The sequence below is a fragment of the Stomoxys calcitrans genome, chromosome 2 (assembly GCF_963082655.1).
Source record: "Stomoxys calcitrans chromosome 2, idStoCalc2.1, whole genome shotgun sequence".
Classification (NCBI taxonomy): Eukaryota; Metazoa; Arthropoda; class Insecta; order Diptera; family Muscidae; genus Stomoxys; species Stomoxys calcitrans.
Window position 1 is genome coordinate 5,917,924 of NC_081553.1, and position 27,579 is coordinate 5,945,502.

The 27,579-nt window shown below is 39.8% G+C and overlaps 1 protein-coding gene across 4 annotated transcripts in view; it reads right to left on the reverse strand.

Moving 5' to 3' along the window:
• Positions 1 to 27,579, reverse strand: part of LOC106080430 (peripheral plasma membrane protein CASK) — a 328,101-nt gene that overhangs the window by 250,201 nt on the left and 50,321 nt on the right. For all 4 annotated transcript variants that reach the window (XM_013241817.2, XM_013241815.2, XM_013241816.2 and 1 more), the window contains exons 9-10: positions 26,283 to 26,461; positions 26,054 to 26,215 (exon numbers count right to left, since the gene is read on the reverse strand). In XM_013241817.2, the coding sequence (XP_013097271.1) occupies positions 26,054 to 26,215; positions 26,283 to 26,461 (341 nt within the window). The remainder of the gene's footprint in view (positions 1 to 26,053; positions 26,216 to 26,282; positions 26,462 to 27,579) is intronic.

Genomic DNA, 27,579 nt, shown 5'->3' on the forward strand with positions numbered 1-27,579 from the left:
ATTTTAGGAGATCTCTATGTGTGCAAGATCACTCAGGTCAGAGAAAGCCGCCTGCCCAAAATACAAGGCTTGTGCATTTTGTATGCCCGGTTATTAAAAAGCCACGGTGGGTAGTGTGAACTACCTATGGTAAAGGATGTTTCAAAATCATGCACCAATAGCGTCATTAACCTGAACAGGCGTTGTTGAAAATATTGTCAACATGAGGTGATGATTTTGTGAAAGCTTGTTTTTGAACATCATATGGAAATGTGGAAATGAGTGTGTATACCAAACTTAAGGTAATGTTTCGTCCACAAGAAACTGTTGTAGATTTGTAAACATTTGTGGTTGATGTGATGAATCTGTGTGTTAAATCACCAATATGGTTAAAGTGCCGTGCACGAATTTTTTGAGTGTGCCAAGGCAGTGGAGACAGTTTTAGATGTCCTACCTATAGTCGGAGGCCACCGTAGCGTAGAGTTTAGCATGTCCGCCTATGACGCTGAACGCCTGGGTTCGAATCCTGGCGAGACCATCAGAAAATATTTTCGGCGGTGGTTTTTCCCTCCTAGTGTTGGCAACATTTGTGAGGTACTATGCCATGTAAAACTTCTCACCAAAGAGTTGTCGCACTGCGGCACGGACTATAAAAAGGAGGCCCCTTATCGTTGAGCTTAAACTTGAATCGGACTGCACTCATTTATATTTAGCACTTTTTTTAACTATAGTTGCACAGATAAGGTATGACGCATCTACGACTTTAAGACTTAATGTGATGGGAAAATGGTTAGGAGCTAGCAAAAAGTCTTACCATCGCGGGATAATCGAGGCGGCAATAGGAGACCTGAATGAACTAGAAGAGGTTTCCGATCGGAAACCTGAAACGAGACTTGAGGCCGAGTATGAGACACTTTTACCAGCGGCATAGATTGATGGAACTCTGATATAGCCAATTGGTAGTTCAGGCTCGGATGGTTCAAAACTAGAAGACAGAACAAGTCTGGGCGTTGAGTGCACAGATACTAAGTTCCGTTTCTGCTGTCTGACCATAACACCTACGGCGCAGTCCTAGTAAAGGATATGTCTGACGAGCGCGTCTAATGGAGTTCGTCAGGTCAGGCACAATCAGAGGTATCAGGAGAAAAGTAGGGAGGAGAAACGTCTATTCCGCAGAAAGCAGAAGGAAATAGAAAGACGTGAGTGTGAGTGAATTGAGATGTACGGGAGTCAGAATAAAGTCCGGAAATTCTGCCAAAGAATTAAACATCAAACCGATGGCTTTGGTGCAGGCACATCCTCCTGCAGAGACAAAGAAGGAAATCTGGTAACTGACGTCGGCAGGTGCCGACGGGTTACCCGCTGAACTACTTAAAACCGGAGGCGACACGCTGATAAGGCGTATGCATCAGTTTATCTGCGCAACCTGGCTAGAAGAACGCTTACCCGATGATTGGAACCTCAGCATACTATGTCCCGTGCACAAGAAAGGAGACAAGACGGAATGTGCCAACTACAGAGGAATAACTCTGCTGCCCCACCCATACAAGAATCTCTCGAGCGTACTGTGTGAAAGATTAAAACCTAAAGTCAATGAGATAATTGGCCCTATCAATGCGGCTTTAGACCTGGTAAATCCACCCTGGACCAGATATTTACACTGCGCCAAATCCTGGAAAAGACCCGAGAAGGACAAATCAACACCTACCATCTCTTTGTTGACTACAAAGCCTCCGTCGATACTCCTTTACGTTCAAAGGTATTTCAAGCCATGTCTGAGTTTGGTATCCCTGCAAAATTAATAAGACTCTGCAGGATGACACTTGCTGATACGCGTTCCTCAGTAGGAATAGGAAAGAACCTCTCCGAACCATTTAATACCAAACGAGGTTTCAGACAAGGAGACAGCCTATCGTGTGATCTCTTTAATATCCTGCTGGAGAAGATTATACGAGATGCAGATGTGAATTGATATGGCACACTAATCACAAGAGAACACATGGTACTCGACTAAGCCGACGTCATCGATATCATAGGTCGGTCACCGGAAGTAGTAACTGCAGCCTTTGAAAGAATCGAAAGAGAGTCAGTGATAATGGGTCTGGCAGTAAATGGAGGTAAGACGAAATGGATGGTTTCAACCTCCCAAAACGCCTTGTACAACCGAGCAGATAAAGAAAATGGAGATAGTTGGAAACCACAACTTTGAGACAGTCAGTTACTTTACCTACCTCGGCACCGCCGTAACCGAAACGAATGACATCAGTTTTGAGATTAAGCGAAGAATAATACTGGCAAACATATGCAACTTTGGATTAAATAAGCAGTTTAGAAACAAGGCCATCTCTCGACAGACGAAGATTACACTATACAAGGCACTGGTATTAACCGTGCTGTTATATGGTTCCATAGCATGGGTATTTGTGAATGCAGAAGAGGCAGTGCTTGGAGTATTTGAGAGAAAGATTCTTCGTAAAATACATGGACCAGCTTGCGTTAATGGAGGTCATGTTGTCAGAATGGATGAAGAGGCTCCAGCAAAGAAGTCTTTTGAAGGCAAACACGGTGGTACACGCAAACCGGGAGGACCAAAAGCTCGATGGAAAGATCAGGTGGGAGACACCTCGAAACTTGGTGTCAGAGATTTTAGAATGAGCGCAGAAGATCGAGGCGCTTGGAACGCTATTCTACGTTCGGCTAGTGGAACAAATATTCTAACATAGCCAATTAAAGTAAAAGTAAGTTGTTGTAGCCCTGTGTTTTGTTCTATCTTTCGTCTGCTTAATTCCCCTAAATATCCATGTCCTGGAATTCTCCGCCTAAGGTGGAGGGCATTCAGAGGGATCTGAGTCTGAGTCCAGCAGGTCTGGCTGGGCACTTCATCAGGTGACGTGTGTCGTATGGACCTTGGTCACAATCTAGACACACATCCTTCACGTTGGCATCAATCCTAGCTTGTAGGAGTTGAGGCGACTGCATCTGCCGTAACTTAATTGAGTCAAAACTACTCTGGATTGTTTGGGGAGGTCAATTACTTATTTTTTGTTTTTTATCTCTGTTTAATGGGTTCGTTGGCGGTTTAAAGTTCGTTGGCGAAATTATATGACAATATTAAAGTCATATGTTATTTGGTTTCGGCTCCAACCATTATTTGTACTCTGTTTCATTTGCAGGAGTCAATCACCCTATGTTGAATAACAAATATTGGAAAAATGCAAAATTTATTTTTGTACAAAAAAACTTCAGCATCAATTAAAGCACCATTATGGTGTTCTTTAAGTTTATTACAAATCAATACTACTCAAATATGCCAAAGTGTTCAATCGAATGGACTACCAAGTGCACTTTTTGTTCAATACTTTGACAAAAGTTACTCCAAGCATATGTTCAAATGTTAAGGGTTTGAATTTTCCTAAAGATTGGTCATGTTTAGTTTTTAAGGCAATGGCGAAAACATTTTTGTTTTATATGAGTGCGTCTAGGGATGAAATACTGGGATATTTAACCCAACATTTAGGATTGTTGCAAACTTTATAGCCCTTAAAACGACAAAGGTTACCTTAATTTTAGAGACTTTTTTAGTTGAAAAAAATAAATAAACTCTAAGAAACGTTTATACGATAATAACCTTGATTAATGACAGCTTCAAGAATCAATGACCAACGTTTCGTATGGGTCATTTAATTTTAATGACTCAATATAACACAGGACACACTTCATTTATTCGACATACATATGTCTCAATAAGTGGCGATGTCCTTCGTGCAATAAAAGTTATATCTATGCGTGACATATGGCACCCACTACAACATCCCCCTTAAACAATGACATGTATATATGAACGTAAAATTAGCGTTGAACGAATCTTTTTTAGCTAAATTCTATGGCAACTAAAGACTCACACAGGCTTTTAGGGTAATTCTTTTACTGCATGATAATTAGGCACTTGCCAATTACAAAAACTATCTGCAATTGGTGCTGGCGCTACGAAATAACTCCCCATTTCATGGAGAAAATGAAATGGAGAGAAAACTAAAAACAAAATTAGTCCCCATAATTGGGGACTTATTTAATAATGATTTTAGAATGAGCGCTAAACATGGAGGGGCTTGGAACGCTATTCTACGTTCGGGTAGTGGAACAAATGTTCTGTCATAGCCAATAAATGTAAAGTAAAGTAAAAGTATTTTATGGGGACTTGTTTCACAGAGCCATTGATATTGTCTTGGTCAAAGCATAGCTTAAAGTTTTAAAAAGCTTGTGGACAAAATTCACAGCCAGAGTATTATAGACTCTCCAACACACTCCTCACGATCTCCCTGTCCCTGGTGCCGAACATATGGAAGAGCCATGGAAAATCCATATTTGGATACCAGAAGCATCCATGATGCAACATCTGGTACCATCAAGAGAGCCGCAGTGTTAGTGAGGTATAAAATGCATTTATAATGAATAAGGAAAATATCGGAAGAAAATTAGAACAAAGCAAGTAAAAGTTAAGTTCGGACGAGTCGTATCGCATACACCAAATGCAAATTTTCAAATTGGGCCATGAACATTCCACTAAGGAAGAGGGGCAAACTTCTCACATATCAATGAGTGCAGTCCGATTCAGGTTTAAGCTCAATGATAATGGGCCTCCTTTTTAAAACCGAGTCCGAACGGCGTGACGCAGTGCGACACCTCTTTAGAGAGAAGTTTTACATGGCATAGTACCTCACAAATGTTGCCAGCATTAGGAGGGGAAAACCACCGCTGAAATTTTTTTTCTGATGGTCTCGCCAGGATTCGAACCCAGGCGTTCAGCCTCATAGGCGCACATGCTATCCTCTACGCTACGGTGACCTTAATCCATCGCATACACCATCCAACATAAATCGCACTTGATAAGTTTTTTGTATGACGTTGTCATATTGATATATAGTGGACGATTTACACCATTCCTGTTAAGGCTTTCCAAAGTCATAACAAACCAACACTGGCAAAATTGCTACCCAATCAGATAATAAATTCAATTTCTGGAGGCCCAAGAAATCAAAGCGGAAAGTTGGTTTATATGGGAACTTCATCAGGTTATGGACCGATTAGGATTATACGAGGGTCACCTTTTATATTTCGGCTTTGGAAAACCCTGGTGTTGAAATCTGCCAACTGACAGCTCTATCGAAAAGCTTGACATTTTTGAGGTTATACGCACTCAGAACGTTTTGACCTAAGAGCGCTATTTATGTTGCTTACAGTAAACATTTGAACATTTTCGTGCGATTATTTTGTACCACTTTTGAGGTGGATTTGCTCAACAACTGTGCATCGATGAACTTAGTTCAAATTTTGGCCATGAAGCTCCATCAAGGACCAGTGTTTATCGATGGTATGGTGAATTCAACCAAGGTCGTAGTTCCCTCCAAGACGAATTTCGTGAAGGTCGTCCAAAATCAGTTGTTGTTCCAGAAACCATTGATATTGTGCGCCAACTGATATTTGATTGAGACAACGTTAAATCCCACACAATTTGTCAATCGCTTAAAAAAAGACTCGTGTCGATTGGTCGAAAGAAATGCTCCAAAAATGCGAAAGCACCGCATTTTTGAGCAATCAAAACATTGATTTGATGAGCCATCCGCCGAATAGTCCGTGTAGAACTTCGAAACACGTCAATGACATGATGACAGGCGATGAATGGTGGATTTACGCGTATGAGCACGAAAGTAAACAGCAGTGGACAGTATGGGTGTTTCTAGATGAGCCAAATCCAATCCAAATTTCATTACATTGCAGATTTCATAACTCTAGCTGGAATTTTTCTAAGACAGATAGACCCATTAATGAGCAAAACGATCTACTCCGAGTCACTTACCCCAGGAATTCCACTTTTTTAAGTTCATTACAAATCGAAACTACTCAAATATGCCAAAGTGTTCAATTGAATTGACTACCAAGCGTTCTTATTTTACGATGCATGCAAACGTGATTTTTTTAAACAAACACTTTTCAATTGTTTGTTCAATACTTTATCAAAAGTTACTCCGAGCATATGTTCAAATGTTAAGCATTTGAATTTTTCTAAGGATTGGTCATGTTTACTTTTTATGCCAATGCCGAACACATTTTTGTTTTATAGGAGTGCGCCTAGGGATGACATACAGGGATATTAAATATTTTAATATGTTTACACAATAAACCACTAAAATGTCGTGCAAGGAAGAGAGATAGACCAGTTACAAATAACAATCATACCGATCGACTCAGAATCACTTCTGATTCGATTTAGGTATGTCCGACTGTTTGTATTATTTTTTTTTTTTGTGAAGTGGTGGTGTCCAGCAAGTGAACAGGCGCTTGCTGGACACCACCAAGCATGATGTTATTCCAAGCCAGGCTTTTCTGCATTTGTACTTTCAGTGTCCTATGTGTGCAATAAAACATTGTTGTTCACAGATGTCTGCACTGAACCATCTCCTGCTGCCTGGCTCCCAAGTTTGTTTTCTTGGCATCATGGACCATAATAATAATGTGCACCACATATGCATTGCACAGCAACAACAACAACAACAATAACATAAAAAACGCATATAATTTTTATGACATGTCTAAGGGCGAGTACAAAGGTTTGTCAACTCACAATTCACAAGGTCTTTGTCTCTGTCGCTTGGTATGCAAATTCTGAATGTCGAAAAATGGAGCAGAGTGCAATGAGCAATGGCTGTGAGCGAGGAATCTTGGGGACAAAGGCTAAACAGAGCAGTTTTAACTTTATTCGTTAAATATGGAAAATAGTTATTTGCCTTTTTACTTGAGGTAGGTTCAAATTATGTGCTATCCCTCTTATTTTGCTCTTAATATGTGTTATAGTCTGCGATGTGCTAATGTAGCTACAAAGACCAAACAAGGATTCTGATTCTAACCTTTAAAGGTTATTCTGGCGTATTCGTTAGTAAGCCCCAAATCATTTTCCATTATACCCAAAGATTGTCCACAAGCCTTTATTGGAATTTTTTCAAAAAGCCAATCCCTTTGCCTTATAATGGAGTAAGAATATTAATGCTAGAGCTTTGAATTTGTTCTTATCTTTTGCTGCTTGGAATATATTTCAAATAGCAAAAATTTAATAATCCCACAGGATTTTCTGTTACTTTCGAACAAATGCCTAACAGCACACGTGTTGGAAAAAAAATAACAAGGAGCTCAAGCAGCCTTGAGACTTAACAAAGCCAAATGGCATGGCTGTTTGGTAGAGGGGCAAAATCAATTCACAATTTGCTCACTAGAACTGCGTACCCCGTAGCCTATACTCCACAAAACAAGAAACAGGTCCAACATCAATATTTGTTTCACAATTAAAGATGATCACAATGTACACACTCACACACACACACACATTCATACCATACAACCATATACTTCCTTAGACAAATACATGGTACAGAGCATACATCTTCTGATACAAATCCTGGCATAAATACCTTGGCACAAACTTTCAACAGCAGGGTTTTTGCTGTAGCATGCCTGGCTAGGGAAGAGGTGCTGCATCGTTGTGTTTGCTAGCTTAGGCCGTTGTTTCAACATTATCACCGTTTAGAGTAAAGTGTGTCCTTTCATTTCTCTCTGGGGGGAAGTAAGCAAAGGTCCGCCGCTCAGCCATTGTTGGCCTCCTGGACAATGGGGTAGCATAACGATGAGCCTAGACCAAGCCACTGTCATTCCCTCTCTCGCTACTCCATTCCTGTCGTTGTCTACTCCATTCATGTGTTTTATTTTAGTTGTTAAGACCACTTACTTATCATCATTGGAGCAGGTAAAGTTATCCCCATGGATCAATTAAAAGAAAACATTTCCAACTTAAGTACTTGAAATCCTCAAACATTTGTATGCCCAAATAGACAGGCAACTACATCTCAACACGATGCCATGGTGGGACTAACTAAAAATCCAACAGAGCACCGACAAAAAAAAAACAGTAAGGAAGGGCAAAAGTCGGTCGGTGCCGACTGTATAATACCCTACACCTACCCTATAAGTACAATGTGGGAGCTATATGCAATTCTGAACCAATTTTGATCGACCTCGGCGAGCAAATATGTTCAAACTGTAATAACTACGGTTGACAAATGACAACATTTTTGGAAATTGCCCAAAATCTGACAAACATATATATAGAAGCTATATCTAATTCTGAACCGATTTCGAGCAAACTTCTCAGATAATGTGAAAGTCGTCAAGCAAGGCGTTGTACAAAGTTTTTGGAAAATTGGATAATAAATGCGATTGCAATTGTTCTACGAATGAAAATCGGGCGATATATATAAATGAGAGCTATATCTAAATCTGAACCGATTTCTATGAAATTCACCAGTAATGTCAAGAGTCATAAGAAAGTCCGTCCCACCAAATTTCGAGGGAATGAGTTAACAAGTGATCATTTTATTGCATTATTACTGCAAATCGGACGAACATATATGGGAGATATATACAAATCTGATCCGATTTTTTTCAATTTCAATAGGCTTCGTCTCTAGGCCAAAAAACATGCCTGTACCAAATTCGAAGACGATCGGATGAAATTTGCGACCTGTAGTTTTTACACAAATTAACATGGACAGACAGACAGACGGACGGACAGACAGACAGACGGACATAGCTAAATCGAATCAGAAAGTGATTCTGGGTCGATACACTTGCCAATTAGTCTATCTCTCTTCCTTTTGGGTGTTACAAACTAATTCACTAAGTTATAATACCCTGTACCACGGAAGTGGTGTAGGGTATAAAAAAAACAAACCCCAACTTACACAAATGGTAAGATAATTCCCATACCCTCTATTTTTCACTTAACATCAGCCGCTCCAAAGGAAGGAGGTGTGGTCTAACAAGTAAAGCCATCAAAGGAATTTCTATTGTAAAACAGGAAAAAGGTGTTTGGGAGCGTAGGTTAAAATGAAATTATATGCAAACTCCTCAACACACACACATACAGCCACTCGCCTTGCCTCACTTAAATTTCTCTTTTGGCCTACCAAGGACAGAAGCATCATCATTATACACATACATTATTTGCATATGAATGAGTTTTATCCTTTATGCCGCAAAATGAAATTTTATTGAATTGCCACCCTGCCTGCTAGCCTTAATTCTGCGTTTGCTCATTAATCATTAATCAACCAAAAAGAAGACATGAAATGTTAATTTTTTTAATGCGGCATACCACATTTGCCAAACTCCATTTGCCAATGGCCAAGATGTTGATTTGCCGAAATGAAAAAATAAAAAAAATATTTTGAGAATTATCAAAGAGAAATATGGGAAAACCCCATGGCAGCTGTGTTCAGTGGTTCTTGTGGCTATGTGGCTCACTTAAGTTTTGCCTGACAGAAATCAACTTCAAATGCCGTTCAGTGGCCTGACCAAAAAAAAATACAAAGGGATTAAGCTTTCCGCATAGCTTTTCAGCGACGTTTTTGGATTTCAAATATTCAATTACAGCATAACTTTGACAAGAAATCATTAGCAATTAAATGTTGTAAAGAGAATGAGGGAAAACGATTGATGACAGTACTTCAATCGTTATCACTGAAATGGTTTTCTAAATTGAAGTGCCTAAAATCTTAAGTAGCAGTAAGTGGCAGCAATCCACCTAAGATCCAACAAGTAAAAGCGCGTTTAGTTCGATCGGACCAAATCAAATAAGCCCTTAATAACGTTTCAGATTTTCCAAGAAAGCTATATACAATCGTGATCCGATTTGGACCATATTTAGCATGGATGTTGGAAGTCACAACAAAGCACTATGTGCAAATTTTCAACCAAACCCCATGATCGCTCAGCCAATTCAGATCCAGAATGACAAGAGGGCTAAGGCACTATGAGAATACGGGCAAGGAAAGTAGTGTTCACCCTGTAATGTCGGAAATTCAAGGTTTCTGTTTTTTAGGCCTGCCTATTTTTATTCTGCCGGCGCTTTAGAACGCCACTGGCAACTAATGGTTTGGCATGCACTCACTATTGCCGGTGCAGAGTTTTGGTGGTTTTTTGGTTGATGCCAACAGTTCAGTAGTAAAAACTTAATTTTACTTTATTGGCAACCTCTCATACTTATGTATGGTACATAACGATAAATTTAATCCTATTTCCTTTTTATACCCTCCACCATAAGATGGGGGGTATACTAATTTCGTCATTCTGTTTGTAACTACTCGAAATATTCGTCTGAGACCCCATAAAGTATATATATTCTTGATCGTCATGACATTTTATGTCGATCTAGCCATGTCCGTCCGTCTGTCCGTCCGTCCGTCCGTTCGTCCGTCCGTCCGTCCGTCCGTCCGTCCGTCCGTCCGTCTGTCTGTCGAAAGCACGCTAACTTCCGAAGGAGTAAAGCTAGCCGCTTGAAATTTTGCACAAATACTTCTCATTAGTGTAGGTCGGTTGGTATTGTAAATGGGCCATATCGGTCCATGTTTTGATATAGCTGCCATATAAACCGATCTTGGGTCTTGACTTCTTGAGCCTCTAGAGTGCGCAATTCTTATCCGATTGGAATGAAATTTTGCACGACGTGTTTTGTTATGATATCCAACAACTGTGCCAAGTATAGTTCAAATCGGTCCATAACCTGATATAGCTGCCATATTAACCGATCTTGGGTCTTGACTTCTTGAGCCTCTAGCGTGCGTAATTCTTATCCGATCAGAATGAAATTTTGCACGACGTGTTTTGTTATTATATCCAACAACTGTGCCAAGTATGGTTCAAATCGGTCCATAACCTGATATAGCTGCCATATAAACCGATCTTGGGTCTTGACTTCTTGAGCCTCTAGCGTGCGCAATTCTTATCCGATCAGAATGAAATTTTGCACGACGTGTTTTGTTATGATATCCAACAACTGTGCCAAGTATGGTTCAAATCGGTTCATAGCCTGATATAGCTGCCATATAAACCGATCTTGGGTCTTGATTCCTTGAGCCTCTAGAGGGCGCAATTCTTATCCGAATGCAATGGAATTTCGCACGACGTGTTTTGTTATGATACCCAACAACTTTGTCTAGTATGGTTTAAATCGGTCCATAACCTGATATAGCTGCCATATAAACCGATCTTGGGTCTTGACTTCTTGAGCCTCTAGAGGGCGCAATTCTTACCCAATTTGAATGAATTTTGGCACGTAGTATTTCGTTATAATATCCAACAACTGTGCCAAGTATGGTTCAAATCGGTTCATAACCTGATATAGCTGTCATATAAACAGATCTGGGGATTTGACTTCTTCTGCTTATAGAGGGCGCAATTCCTATCCGATTTGGCTGAAATTTTGCATGACGTATTTTATTTTTACTTTCAACAACTGTGTCAAATAAGGTTCAAATCGGTTCATAACCTGATATAGCTGCCATATAAACCGATCTGGGATCTTGACTTCTTGACCCCTAGAAGTCGCAATTATTATCCGATATGCCTGAAATTTTGTACGACGGATCCTCTCATGACCATCAACAAACGTGTTTCTTATGGTCTGAATCGGTCTATAGCCCGATACAGATCCCATAAAAATCGTTCTCTCTATTTACATCGTGAGCCCCAATGGGCGCAATTCTTATACGAATTGGCTGAAATTTTACACAGGTCTCCAACATATAATTTAATTGTGGTCCGAACCGGATCATATCTTGATATCCTTTTAATAGCAGAGCAACTCTTTTCTTATATCCTTTTTTGGATAAGAAGAGATGCCGGGAAAAGAACTCGACAAATGCGATCCATGGTGGAGGGTATATAAGATTCGGCCCGGCCGAACTTAGCACGCTTTTACTTGTTATTATTAATATCACTCAAATAAACATTTAATTTTGCCCCTGTCCCTTTGTGAAATTTTCATGAGCAAATTTGCATTTTGTAACCAATTGATTGGACTAAACAGCTGTTGAGTACTAATCAGGTGATTTAAGTCAGGGTATACTTGTTAACTTAGAAATCATATGGATAACACTACAACCCATTATCCTGTGTCGTCTCCTCTCAATTGCGGCGCAGTAACATAACAGATACTCGACCTTCTCCAACTCCTCCTCATCATCACACATCCTGAATAGGGGAAGATCTGACTTTGCAAAGACCAGTCAGGACTCCTATTAGCAGTCCTAAGTGATGCTTTCTCAGCCCCACGATAAGCGACATCCTGTTTTGCGATATACTCGGCCACAGAGCATTTGACACCCTACAACCTACAGCACCAGCCCACACCTTATTCGCGCAGTCACAGTAAAAGGCGTTGACCCTACCAAGAATCGCGCAGTGGTGAACTCACTGATTACATAGCAAGATCTGCGCCAAACAGAGATCCATTCCTGGCCAGCTTGTCGGCCGCTTCGTTCTCCGCCACACCTTGCGGCCTGGGACCCCAGCAGACCCATGGTTCGAGAAGCTCTTTGCATCTTCTAACCAGTTTTGACATAACACAGCCCGACGCCAAAGCCTTCAGAGCCGCCTGACCTTAAACTTATATCGTGACAGACTGATCGTGCCGCAGCTCCCGCATCAACAAATTATCCACTGCCTTCAGGACCGCATCCGTCCAGAAGCCTGTAGATTTCCCTAATTCTAAGGAAGAATCCTGCCCCAGTGTCCATCCGCATATACAGAGGATCCCGTGAAGGGCGCATTGCCCCCACCCAGAGATCCTATTTCGGGAAAATGACTTCCAATCCATCAACAATGAAGGACCGTCGCGCCGCATATATAGCATGCCACCATGCTGCATCATTATGCCCCGCAGAACAGAAGAATGACCTAAGTCCGAGAAGTACCATGCACCTGAGTCCCTGAGTCTCATGGTGATCTTTGTTGCTAAACACTTAATGATATTCAGCACCTCTCTCAGGGAACTTTCCCCTTGCACCGGTACCCTGTACCTTCTCGATCATTATGCGAAGCGCACAGTTGCCCAAAGCTTTGTGCCAGCAATTCGCCGAAGTCCAGCTTGCTTGCAAAGCTGCAAAAGCTGCAAACACAACAGATGTCAACGGCATACTCCACTCGACTGACCCTTACCACGATGATCAAGGCGAGTAAGAGGTACACAATAGTAAGAGAAGGAGATGGAATAAGGCTTTATTCCGCAGAAAGACGACAAAATGGAAAGACGTGAGTGTGAGCGAATCGTGAAGATAAGAAATTCTACCAAAGAATGAAACATCCAACCGATGGCTTTGTTTTGAGGGAAATCTGTTATAAGATACAGATAGTGTGCTGGTATGTCAGATTGACGACGACAGGGATATTACAGAACCAATGCCTAATATTGGTATAGAATGTATACTGCCTAGTCACTGTCTGTCTGTCTGTCCGTCCGTCTGTCTGTCTGTCCGTCCGTCCGTCTGGCTGTCCATGTTAATTTGTGTACAAACTACAGGTCGCAATTTTCATCCAATCGTCTTCAAATTTGGTACAGGCATGTTTTTCGGTCTAGAGTCGAAGCCTATTGAAACTGGAAAAAATCGGTTCAGATTTGGATATAGCTCCCATATATATGTTCGTCCGATTTGCAGTAATAATGCAATAAAATGGTCACTTGTTAACCCATTCCCCTGAAATTTGACGGGACGGATTTTCTTATGACTCTCGACATTACTGGTGAATTTCATAGAAATCGGTTTAGATTTAGATATAGCTCTCATTTATATATATTGCCCGATTTTCACTCCTAGAACAATTGCAATCGCATTTATTAACCAATTTTCCCGAAACTTTGTACTACGCTTTGCTCGACGACTTCCACGTTATCTGAGAAGTTTGCTCGAAATCGGTTCAGAATTAGATGTAGCTCCTATATATATGTTTGTCAGATTTTGGGCAATTTCCAATAATGTTGTCATTTGTCAATCGTAGTTATTACAGTTTGAACATAGGGTAGGTGTAGGGTATTATACAGTTGGCACCGCCCGACTTCTGCCCTTCCTTACTTGTTACACCTACATTAAATCATGGAATAAAATATAAAATGACATTGGCTAATAGATGCTTCTTTGGATTAAGTAGGCATTTCGCCTCTTTTTTCATAGTTTTTCGTGAAAATGTCTTAAGTTTTGCATTTTGTTCCACAGAGTAATTCTCTCTTTTTGTTATAAAAAAATCAGTTTGAAATGCACAAACGTAGTATTTTCTCAGTTAATGGCTTCTACGGAATATCTCACCACAATAAAGTGAAGAAATTCTTTAACACAACATACATTTCATTAGTGCAAACATTCCTAAAATGTTTTCTTTTTCTTCACTTTTATGAAATTCTTAAAATGTTGCTTTAACCCCATTGGCCCTTAGCAAACAAATAATAAGTCCTATGGCCAATACTCTAGGATCAGATTATGACAAGTTATGAAGTTATGACTTTGCTTTTGGTCCTTAAACAACAATCCATAACCAAATGCTGCAAAAATAAACTCAATGACTATGAATTTTTAAGTGAAAAAGTCCATGTCTACAAATTATATCCTTGCATGTTATACGACCCTCGAAGGATAAACGAAACCTTTAGCGTTTTTTTCTCGTTGTCACAAATAAAAAAAAGTTATTGGTTGTTATCCTTGCCGTTGTGTTTACATTTTTGCCATGTTTTTGGCATTGTTGTAGCTACTCCTGTTGTTACTCCTGTCAGAGTTTCGGTGTGAATCCAACAACAACAGCGGATGTGCCCAACAGTGCCACTGAAAGCACCATTCACTACACTTTGACATAAATTTGTTAACACTACCCTATGCAGGTAAGAGACACACTCTGACAATGGAGGAGAGCAGTGAAACTTCACGTTTGGAGATATACACACATACGCACATATTGTATGGCCTTACAAACATATGCATGCACATATATATGTATGCTTCTTGCATCTTTTGTTAAACAAATATTTATATAAAATGGGCACACATACATGCTCGCTCATGGGGTTTATGGTGTGCAAGATTTTTTTCTTTTCCAAGAAAGATTCTTCTCAAATACAACCAAGCAAATACTCTTTGAAATACTTGGCCAAAACTAAGGAGATATGACAAAAGAATAACACAAACAAGGACATTCAGATAAGGAGGTATTACCAAAACACGAGTAAAGTTTTAAAATCGGTTTTAACGATTCAAGCTAAATTTTCCTCATAGAAAATTCCTTCGAAATTTTATTTTTATCGTAGAAATTTAAGGAAATTTTTTATGATTTTTTCAAGTTTTTTGCCTGTTAGGGCGAGATCATTAAATTTTACAATTCTTGTTTGTTTCTCTTTCGAGACGAGCTCAATGATCGGTGATGCAAATGGAAATCTTTGGATTTCCATCTCCGATCATTGAGCTCGTCTCGAAAAAGAAACAAAAAAAATTGTAAAATTTAATGATCTCGCCCTAACAGGCAAAAAACTTGAAAAATAAAAAGTTCGGCAGAGCCCGTCCAGGATTCGAACCTGTGCACACGGTGAAACAGCAAGAGCTATTGCCGTTGTCATACCGTTCGAAGCCATCAATACAACTTCCAACAGATGAACAAAATCATGGGTAATACGGAAGAAGTGTAATTTGTCACAGAAAGAATGTCTGTCATTACACAAAAATACATGCATTGGGAAAAGTACAGCTAATAAGCAGGGTTGTCGAGCTTGGTTAATGTGGTAATTGTATCATAGATGAAGCCATCACACCTAATATGGTTGAAAAGTCTTCTAACCAAAGACGAAACGCGTCCCACAGTGGTTGGTGTGTGTTGCCAATTTTGGCTTTCCTTTTCCGTTTGCATCTCCGATCATTGAGCTTGTCTCGAAAGAGAAACAAACAAAAATTTAAATTTTTTATGTATAAAAATTTTTTTCGATACTTGATTTTTCTTGCATCTTTTAATTAAGCGCCACCCCTGATGGCACTTGTGTACTAATTTGAATGGTAGGTTTAAAAATATCTATCACTTGATCCCCACATTGCACAGTAGGAGAAATTCAAAAAAAAAACTAGTAAAAAATATGCCGTGTGAGAACAGAATGGTAAGAGCTGGTGTTAGGGAGATGGTATGCAACATCTCAAGGCCCTAGGTATTCCGGGCGCCTTTTGGCAGGCCCCTAAAGTTGGCCACCTCGGTATTGCGAAAATTTGTTGGTGATGCCAAATCTTAGTTTGTGGTCCGACTTCCCAAATTGGATTCCTACAAAAAAGTCAGCTTGAAAAAAACTTCGGTTGAGCTCTACAATATCTCGACTGATCCGGCCATTCGTCTTTATTTTTTGCAATGCAATTTTGACCCAGACCTGATTTTTATTTCGCAATTCACGAAGACACTTGTGACAAAATTTACAAAGACATTGCCACAAAAAATTTCCACATCTGATTATTCAGTTAAAAGTAGTAGAGTTTGGAAGTCGAAATATGTGAAAAAGTGTATTTTTTGCATGTTTCGTCAATAAAAGTATTTTCATTGATTAGTCTTTATTGAAACACCATAATTTTTTTTTATACCCTCCACCATAGGGTATACTAAGTGCGCAATTCCGTTTGTAACACATCGAAATATTGTTCTAAGACCCAATAAAGTATATATATTCTTGATCACCATGACATTTTAAGTCAATCTAGCCATGTCCATGACGGACTGTTCATCTGTCTGTCTATGGAAATCACGCTAACTTTCGAAGGAGAAAAGCTAAGCACTTGAAATTTTGCACAAATACTTAATATCAGTGAAGGTCGGTTGGGACTACAAATGGGCCATAACGGTTCATGTTTTGATACAGATGCCCTATAAACCGATCTTGGATTCTTGAGCCTTGACTCCTTGAGACGGCGCAATTCTTATCGGATTTAGCTGAACTTTTTTATGAAGCGTTTTGATATGGCTCCGAACAACTGTGCTAAGTATGGTCAAAATTGGTCATAACTTGATATAGCTGCCATATAAACCGATCTCGGATCTTTATTGCTTGAGCCTCTAGAGAGCGCTATTATTATCCGATTTGGCTAAAGTATAGCACGAAATCTTTTGTTTTGACTTTCAGCAACAATGCATAATATGGTCCAAATAGGTTTATAACCTGATATAGCTCCCATATAAAAAAATCTCCCGATTATACTTCTTGAGCCTAAAGAGGACGCAAATCTTTTCCAATTTGCCTGAAATTTTGTGCAACGATTTCCTATTATCCTATTACCTTCAACATGCTTGCAAATATGGTCCGAATCGGTCTATAATCTAACATAGTATGGGCGCTAGACCGATCTCCTGATATTATATATTGAGCCACTGTAGGATGAAATTCTTATCGGGTTTAGCTGAAATTTTGCAAAATGACTTCTACTATAGTGTCCAACATCCTAACTAAGTATGGTCTGAAATTTGAGAACCATATGTCAACTTAAAAGGGTGCTTCATGTACTTCAAAATTGGGAATTTTCTATTAAAAAATTGGAAAAACAGCAAATTTCATAAAAAAATGTCAATTTTGAAACCATCTTTGTCCGAAAGGGGCCAGAATTTTTAGTTCTTTAAGGATACTTTTATCTGCAAAATTCAAAAAGAATTACCAAGATGCCTCTATTCGTTTTGTTCAACAAAAAAATTTGGAAATCGGACCAAAAACGCAGATTTGGCAGCCGCAACAAAATTGCGAGGTGGCCAATTTTAGTGGAAATTTTGCGCACGAACTGGCTTACACCTCAGCTCTAACCAAATCAAATTCTCACACAAACCCGTTCTCACACACCATATTTTTCCCTGCACCACTATTATGGTACAGGGTATTATGACTTAGTGAATTTGTTTATAACACCCAGAAGGAAGAGAGATAGATCCATTGATAAGCATACCGATCGACTCAGAATCACTTTCTAATTCGATTTAATTATGTACGTCTGTCTGTTCATGTTATATCGTCATCTGTTAACAAATTCTCACGAAATTCACAAGGGATTCTCTTATAAGTCTCGACATTATTGGTGAATTTCATAGAAATCGGTTCAGATTGAGATTTAGCTCCGTAAATATGTTCGTTTGTTTTGGACTAGTATTGCAATAATTTGGTTTGTTAACCGATTCACACAATATTGGCACTAAGAATTCCCTTACGACTCCCGCTATTGCTATTGAATGTAATAGAAATCGGCTACAAAAAGAAGGTCCTTTATCATTGAGCTTAAACTTGAATCGGACTGCACTAATTGATATGTGAGAAGTTTGCCCCTGTTCCTTAGCGGAATGTTCATGGGCAAAATTTGCATATTGCACTTACGAGTATAACATGCATTTTTTCCCTGTACCATTTTTATGAATCGATTTTTATTTGTATTGTATAGATTTTTGCTTCACAACACGTTATTCTATAGAATATGTTCTTAATTATTTCCAATTAATGATTAAGATAGACATTAAAACTGCCACATGAATGCGAATTGTATAGGCTCGTCTCAGGATGGGAAAGCTTAAAAAAAGTATTTTTTATTTTGCTATATGCGAAGGACCGACGGCTTGTCACAACAAGATATATGTATACCATATGATCAACTTTGACCACTGTGCCCTCTCTTTGTTGGTGTTGGCATTTACATTCAGTTGATGCAAATGTATGAACACAATAGATGGCGCTCAAGTGAATTTTAATGCTGCTCTCTTTGGAGTGGCTTTACCCTATATAATTGATCATCTGGGAGTTGCCTTCAAACGACTATGGGAGGCCACCGTAGCGCAGAGGTTAGCATGTCCGCCTATGACGCTGAACGCCTGGGTTCGAATCCTGGCGAGACCATCAGAAAAAATTTTCGGCGGTGGTTTTCCCCTCCTAATGCTGGCAACATTTGTGAGGTACTATGCCATGTAAAACTTCTATAAAAAGGAAGCCCCTTATCATTGAGCTCAAACTTGTATCGGACTGCACTCATTGATATGTGAGAAGTTTTCCCCCGTTCCTTAGTGGAATGTTCATGGGCAAAATTTGCAATTTGCAAACGACTATGTGACTACCTATCACATTGTAATCATTTAGTCTTTTTTTATCAAATGGAAATGGTATATTTAACGATTTTTCTGGGCTAAACTACTTTGCCGGTCTATACATTTGGTGGCCACTTTTACGCATGGCCATATTATCGACCATCTGTGCCGCCGAACGCCTGGTTTCGAAACCTGGCATTAACACGAAAATATATTTTGTGGAGGTTGTCCCATTACTAATGCAGGCGACACTTCATTCAAATTATGTTAAACTTGTACTCGTACCTTAGTTTGGATTTCATTTTAAAAACGCAATGTTCTGTCATAAGTCATATCCATAATCTACTCTTAAATACCTTTCGTTGGTGTCTCATATTGCCATGATGGGCTTACATGCCCATAGAGGGGTTTTTGGTTGGTAGTAGTCTACTTCCGATTACCTCATCATTCATTTCAGTCCCATTTGACATGACATGATCGTCCAATATGGTACTTGGTCCCAATTAATGGCATTCTACTCTCCAATACCTTCCATTGATACCCATATTGTACCGATCGGCCCACATTTGATTTTGGGTGGTGAGTTTGTGGTTAGGGGGAGGATGCGCCCCTTGTGCGTTATCAAAAAATTATATATAGCCTGCCAAAATTAAAAAAAACGGTTTAGCCGTTTTTTGGTCTATACAGAAAAATCAAACATGCACAAATTCGTTTGGATAATCTAACATTTGATATAGGCATGATGCGCTTTTATCAATGCCATGGCAGCCGGTTGTAAGTAGCGAAACCACACGATGGAGTCTTTCATCGGCAATGGCTACCAACACAGTGAACAACACAATGCTACAACAACAATTTAATTCTCAATACGTATCAAAAACTTACTAACATTTAATGTTTTTTTCTAAAAATTAAATTTAAGATTCTATTTGTGAAACCGGTTTTTGTAAACCGCTCTCCGTCACCGTTTAGGGGCTCTACTGTTGTAGTTATAATAATCTTTGTTGCTAGTGTGTTAGAGGACTTAATAGATAAACGAACGACAGATAGATGGCTTTTATACACTTTTAACACCCTCCATCCAGAAATTTCTTCTCTATATCTTAGTACCTACGCTCTGTGGAGTATGTATCACCCACGTTGTATTTTATTCGGTTCGTTTGTTCACAACATTACTTTGCTGCGAAAGGATATGCTGGCTTATACACATGTTCGACTAACAGCACATCCTTCGTTTCGTCGCCAATGTTGGTGCCATTCATTCGAACAATAAATTCAATTTTATTACCTTTTGTCTCTAGGAGACGAACTGGGCTGCTGCATAAACACCCCCCATTGTCATTGTAGCCCCGTCGTAACCTGGCAACTATCTGGGCCATTACACATAAAAGCGCACACACAGCATCATCTGCAGTCTCAGCAGCGAGCCCAAGACAAAGCCCCTGACCGAGACTGAAGCTCAGGCTGAAGCTGAGACCGAGGTTGATGCTGATGCTGATGCTAAGGCAGAATCTGCCTTTCTACGAGTATTTAATATTGATGAATGAATTGTGAGTTTGCATGAGAAAGCGAGGCGCACATTGGGGAAATTATGTTTCATTGGTTTTGCTAAATATGTAGCCATCACAGCAATCACCATCACCCTAACTAATGCCGCCAAGTATTTACATGGATCCGCAGGCTTGTTTGCTTTGCCTGTCTGTTTGTGTGCCCAGTTGGCCACCCCTCGCGTGCTTTCAAAGCAGCGAGCTGTGGAATTTTTCCACTGCATGAGTATATCAAGGACCAAAGAAAAATATTAACGACGACAAAATACCGGGCTTTGCTAACAAATTGCCAATATTGTTTTGTTTGCCCCGTTTCTTCAGGTCCTTTGGCCCCTTGTGTGCTTACATTTCAATGCTCGCTGAGGGCAAATGATTAACATTTTCCCTCGCATTTGTGTGCGTGTGTGTGTGTGTGTTTGCGCACTCTCGCACACACGTACACAGGCATACACACCCACTCACACACAGCGGCAAATGACATTGACAGTGAACATTTGAACTCGACAGTTGGTCATATTTTATGGATTTGCTGCTCACTCCGTCTCCGGCTTCGACTTTCTAATGGCAGGAATTGATCAAAGGCTTTAGATAAGTAACCATAAATTAAATAAGGAGGCTAGGAATTGATAAAAATCATCGTTAGCCAAGGCAAGGAAACTAAATTTCAATGTCAAACTCATAAATTATTCAGAGGGGATGCTCTCCACGCCACTTTAGGAGCAACAAACTGGCCCAAGAATAAAAACTAAATTCATTTAAATTTTTGCCAGCCAGTCAATGCGCTCTGTGAATCAGTATCAGCCAAAGTGTTTAGGTTTCCATTTAAAAGGAACGATAATTATTTGAAGAGGAATTGAGGGGAAGGCACAGGGTAATGAGATTACTTGGTGTAAGCCTTTCAAATGGATGGCCATAATGTGGCCTAGTTTGAATTATTGAATATTAGCGTTTTGTGGGTACCAATGAAATGGACATGGCTGCTTCTTCAAAATACTAAAGCCTTTTGATGAATAATTAATAAGGGAGGGGAAGGGTAAGTGAGGAGGATAGAAACAATTGATGTTAGGTGTGTTCCACTTGACTGTAATGAGGTTGTTAATCAATTTTGGTTACTGCCAACTTTAGAAAATAATCCTGCAGCTATATTCAATAGGACTGGACTAGTAACTGATTTAAAAAATTGATGACTTTACAGCCACACAATATAAATTTCATTCCTATTTACACTTATGTAATAAACATAGCAAACAAACTTAAATGGGCCAAATTTAAGATTTCAGCAAAAAATTTCATTCTCAAATTGGGTACAATTTAGCAAGTGAAGTACGCCTGTATTGATGCCCTAATAGGTGTAATGGAGGCCACCGTAGCGCAGAGTTTAGAATGTCTGCCTAGGACGCTGAACGCCTAGGTTCGAAACGTCAGAAAAAATGTTTGTGCCTACGCCTTTAAATAACCAATTGTCCCACGGCGATCGTTCCCCTTGACCGGAACAAGAGTGCTCACCTTTGAGCTTGACGAGGATCGCTACCTCCACATACGGAAAATTGGCTACAATAAAAACACCAACTGGAGTATACGCACTGAATATATTGCTAGGTGTTGTGCTAACAAAGACATCAGTGGGTCACAAGCGTCTTTGGACCACATGACCCTTCAAACTTCTCCCGAGCAACAATATACGCAACAGCAGCACCCCAGCCGGACCAGAGCCTGGAACTGTATCTTTCTCTCAATTGAACTACAAGGGTCTCCGAGGCAATATCGACGAAATTGCTTACTTTATGAGTCGGAAGACCATAACAGTTGCAGTGATCTAGGAGAGAAAACTAACCTGCCGGCCCAATGCCAGGAACTGTATCTTTCTCGCAATTGAAATGCAATGGTCTCCAAGGCAAGATCGACGAAATTACATACTTTATGAGTCGAAAGAACATAACAGTTGCAGCGATCCAGGAAACAAAACTGACCAATAGATGCGACCTGCACAATTTCCACGGTTACAATCTGATACGTAAGGATCGCATATGTAATGGATGTGGGGGATTGGGTATCGCGACACACCATTCCATGCAGTATAGACCTATCTCACCTGAGCCTGGCGCTAGTGGCCTCTAAATGGAATGTATGGGGATGACAGTCAGGTCCCGTAATGACGAGATGGAGCCATACAATGTGTACATACAGCCGGCTGGCAGTTGTGCCCCAGTAAATGGCCAAGTTTACAAGCCCGAGATTATTTGGCCATGATGGCCTGGCTCCAGGAGATTTTAATGCCCATCACGTTTTATTGCATTCTCCCTTAGGTAACGACCAACGAGGCCTAGTTTTGCCAGAGCAGATTGAAGACTCCACTTTTTGCAGGCTGAATTAGCACACACACCCACTAGGAATACGGGGACGTGCAGCAGCTCGCCTGACATTTTTATTGCAGCCCCTGATCTCCGGAGCGACGCATCTGGTCACGCCATAATTTCTTTGGGATGAGACCACATGCCCATGACACTGGTCATTGACCGATTTCATAATCTCTGAGCGCCGGACTTTTATGAACCAGAAAAAGGCCGATTAAGTCAGCTTCTGAGATGTGCTAGTTTCTGAGAGGAAATTCCGAGACCAAGTGAGGCCCAATGCTGAAGAATCTGGATTTACCTTGAGTCGAGTACCTTACAACTGTTCTCAATTTGTCTTTAAACCAGGGCTTCGAAGTCGAACAATTTTGACTCGACGTCGACGATGAAACCAACACCGTTCCTTTGAATTTGTTTAGGAGGAAAGATGTTGCCATGGGATTGAGTGGGTCTAGCTGGGCAGTTAAACAAGTGAAGCACAGTGGGATTAGAAAAAATAAGTGCAAATTAGTCTGCCAATTGTGAACGGATAGATATGTTCAATGATAACAATGATAACAAAGTGTCTGTAGCCGCCACATGACCAAATAGAAAGCTCCCTATTTAGCCACAATATCCAAAAGCATTAGATGGTTAGTCCAAGGTATCTTTGTCAGCACAACAAGTGTACTTTTGTATATCGTGATGGCATGTAAAGCAGTTGTAGTCCTATGCAGCCTTCGAAATGCATGCTAATGCTCGGCGAATGGAAATTGTCCAATGAGAGGAGCGGGAGGAGTAGCCCCTCATGCGTCTTGGCTACTGATGAGAGATGGGTGATCGGTCTGTACGACTCCCCCTTGCTCGTGTCCTTTTCAGGTTTCAGTAGCGGGATCAGACTGTTTAGATAGGCTGAGGACAGTTGTAAGGTAATCGACACCAGGCAGATACAGATTCTTCAGCATCAGTGTAAAGATTCTGTATGAAACTAGCGCCTTGCACGACTTGGCGCCACGGATGACATTCGTAGCTTCGTACATGGTTGTTGTTGTTGTTGTAGCAGTGTGTTTTACACTGAAAGACTCCATCGGTCCAATGAAAAACTCCTTCGGGCCAATGCGGTACGTAGAACCGGCTGCCATGGGATTGCACGGTAATTTGTGATGGCTGTCCAGCGGCACGGGGATCACGGAGATACGAATGGCTCCCCTTTTAGCCTTTTCACTCTCGGGTGAATAAATTGATGTTTATCTAAGGAAAATAGCTCAGAGTATCGCCAGCATTTTTAATTTAAAAAAAATTGTTTTCCAAGCATGCAAATAAAAAACCAACCACAAAAAAAAAATTGCCTGGAATTTTTACTGGAAGTCGTTCGCGTACTTTTGTTTGCAAATTTTTTAAAGTGATTAAATTGCCTAAATTGTAGGAGAGTAACTGCAAATTTTTATTGGGAAAGTAAGCGAACAGACCTATTTACTGTACATTTACAAGAGCATAACCAGGCCTTTACACCAGTATCATCAAATGCCTTTTGAAGTTTCTTTCTATTTGACTATAGCTAACACGTCCCTCCATTCAGACCTTAAACGCTGGGTCACGATCGAAATGTTTGTCGTGTTCACCGCTTCAATGCAGCTCCGAAAATGTTTTCCCATTTTCATCGATGGTAGACCATGAACGCACCAAAAACTCTAGGCACCATCACATAAAGAATGGATTACAGCTCATGTTTCAAATGCCAATTCGATGGACTCTTTCATTTGGATAATTTTAAAGAGCAAGCTAAATACTAAAAAAACATACCATTATGGATGCGCTGAAGACAGCCCTTGTGCGGGAATGGGCCAAAATACCGGCAGATTACATTCGTGCAGCTTACAACTCGTTTTTTGGCCGAACAAGGAAAGGTTAAGCATATCAAGCAAAAGTGAATGGATTCTAAAATTAAGATTACTCCCACACATTTTTGTCATTTGAATCAATAACCAGTAAAAGCGCGCTAAGTTCGGCTAGGCCGAATCTTGTAAACCCACCACCATAGATCGCATTTGTCGAGTTCTTTTCCCGATATCTCCTTTAAGGCAAACAAAGGATAAAAGAAAATAATTGATTTAATATTAGAGCTATATCAAGTTTTAGTCCGATTCGGACATGAATTGAATGTTGGAGACCATAGTAGAAGCCTTTGTGTAAAATTTCAGCCACATCGAGTAAGAATTGCCCCCTTTAGGGGCTCAAGAAGTAAAATAGATAGATCGGTTTATATGCGAGCTGTATCAAGCTATAGACCGATTAGGACCATATTTGACAAGCAAATTGAAGGTCATGGGAGAAGCCGTTATACAAAATTTCAGTCAAATCGGATACTAATTACGCCCTCTGGAGGCTCAAGAAGTCAAGATCCAAGATCGGTTTATATGGCAGCTAAATCAAAACGTGGATCGATATAGCCCATTTACAACGCCAACCAACCTACACTAGTAAGAAGCGGCCAGCTTTACTCTTTCGAAGGTGAGCGTGCTTTCGACAGACAGACGGACGGACGGACATGGTTAGATCGACCTAAAATGCCATGACGATCAAGAATATATATACTTTATGGGGTTTTAGACGATTATTTCGAGGAGTTACAATTAGAATGACGAAATTAGTATACCCATCCTATGATGGAGGGTATAAAAAATATTTTCACACAAAAAATTTTTCTTTTCTATTTTTTTTTTTGTTTGCATTTGTAGCACTGCCCTTTATGTTTGTGAATTCTGTGCTTTGCATATCTTACAAGTTTTTTTGAAAGTTACATATTTTGTGACAATAATATTTAGATTACAAAGAAACCATTACACGGCTGCTGATGATGATTAATCGCGCCGAAGTCGAAACAAACCAACATATCTTCGGTTACAAGGTACTGATGCAACTGAATATTGAATTCATTGCTACAATTTTTGATTTCTTAAACAGCTAAGTGTTTTTTACAGAATATATAAAAACATATATATATAAAAAAAAATACAAAGTTATGTAAGGAATCATAATCACTTAAGAAATCAATACAAAAAATTGGACTTAATATCAATTAATTATTTTAAATTATGCCATAACGACAATATTTAATATCTGAAAACATTGCGAAGTTCTTTCAATGGATTTGTAACAATAAACTCTAAAGAATCTTTGCCTCAGGTATTTGAACTTAAACATAAAAGATGTTCTTCACATGCACTTGCTCATTTCTTAAACAATATGACTTACCTGGAAATGTGGTGCTGCCAGCAGCTGCATTAGCTCATCCTTCAGATATTTATTGCCACCCGACGAAGATAACATTTCGATGACATCTCGACTTCGTGCCACTGCATCGCCTGGCGGTGCACGATTCGGTGACATTACCGTCGAACTAATTCGATCAAAAAGCTAAAAAGGAGAGTTTAAATTCAATTAAAAATATTTATTACACACTGGCAAAGATCACCGCACTCACATGCAAAAATTGATGTAGACGACTATCCCTAAGCATATCACGTAACACGTCGGAATCAACGTGGGCATCTTGTAAAGCGTAAATATCATCCAGACAATCTAAAATTCGTTGCACAGCTTCAATACCGGCTTCTTCATCAGCCCATTCACTTAGGATATCAGAAGCGGATGCCACGGGCACTGTAAATAGAAAGACAAATATGCTCTAAAATTATTGGCATAAAATTAAAAAAAATCTTCATTGCCAATTTTCTCACGAAAATCACATGAAGGAATGGCGTCGAGACTTTTCCAATGTGAGCACTGCTCTCTTCAAGCTAAATTTAAAGTGTTAAGGAACTACACCTACCCTTCACCACCGAGTCTGCCTACTACTTTTAATACATAGAACCTATATACTGTAGTCTTTCTTCCTGATAGACCCATTGATAAATTTACCTATCGACTCAGAATCACTTGGTGATTTGATTTAGCTTTGTCCGTCTGTCCGTCTGCCATGTTAATTTATCTACAAGGAACAGGTCGCAATTTTCATCCGATCGTGTTGAAATTTGGAACAGGCTTTTTTATTGGCTTGGAAACGAAGCCTATTAAAATTGGAAAAAAATCTTTTCACAATTTGATATTGCTCCCATTGATCATGATATGATCATCCGATTTGGACATATTTTATATATAAAATTCAATTTGTTTTTGTTTGTTTGTCGGTTTGATTATTTGTTCCGTACAGACTCACAAACGGCTGAACTGATTACCTTGAAATGTTCACAGGTTGTGTAATTTGGTCTGGAAGGAAACATAGACTATAAAATTTTTTTATATCGGGAGGGGGGCGGACCCTCCCCCTTACCCCAATAGTACTACCCAAAATAAAAGTAGACCAATCGTTACAATATGGGACTCAAATGAAAGGTATTCAAGAGTAGAGTACGAAATTTCATAGTAAAAGATGGGTCCAATTACCTGGGGGGCCGCCCCAGCCCCAAAACCCCTTAAAATAGGTTTTTTTGACGATCATGACAATATGGGACTCAAATGAAAGGTATTCGGGAATAGATTACGCATATGGTCAGGTAGTTTAATTTATTGATAACAGAAGGGGGCGGACCCTCCCCCTTACCCCTAATGTACTACCCAAAAATAAAAGTGGACCGGCCGTTACAATATGGAATTCAAATGAAAGGTATTAAAGAGTTGAGTACGAATTTCATAATAAAATTGGGTCCAAGTACCTGGGGGGCCGCCCCAGCCCCGAAACCTCTTAAGATGGGTTTATTTGACGATCATGACAATATGGG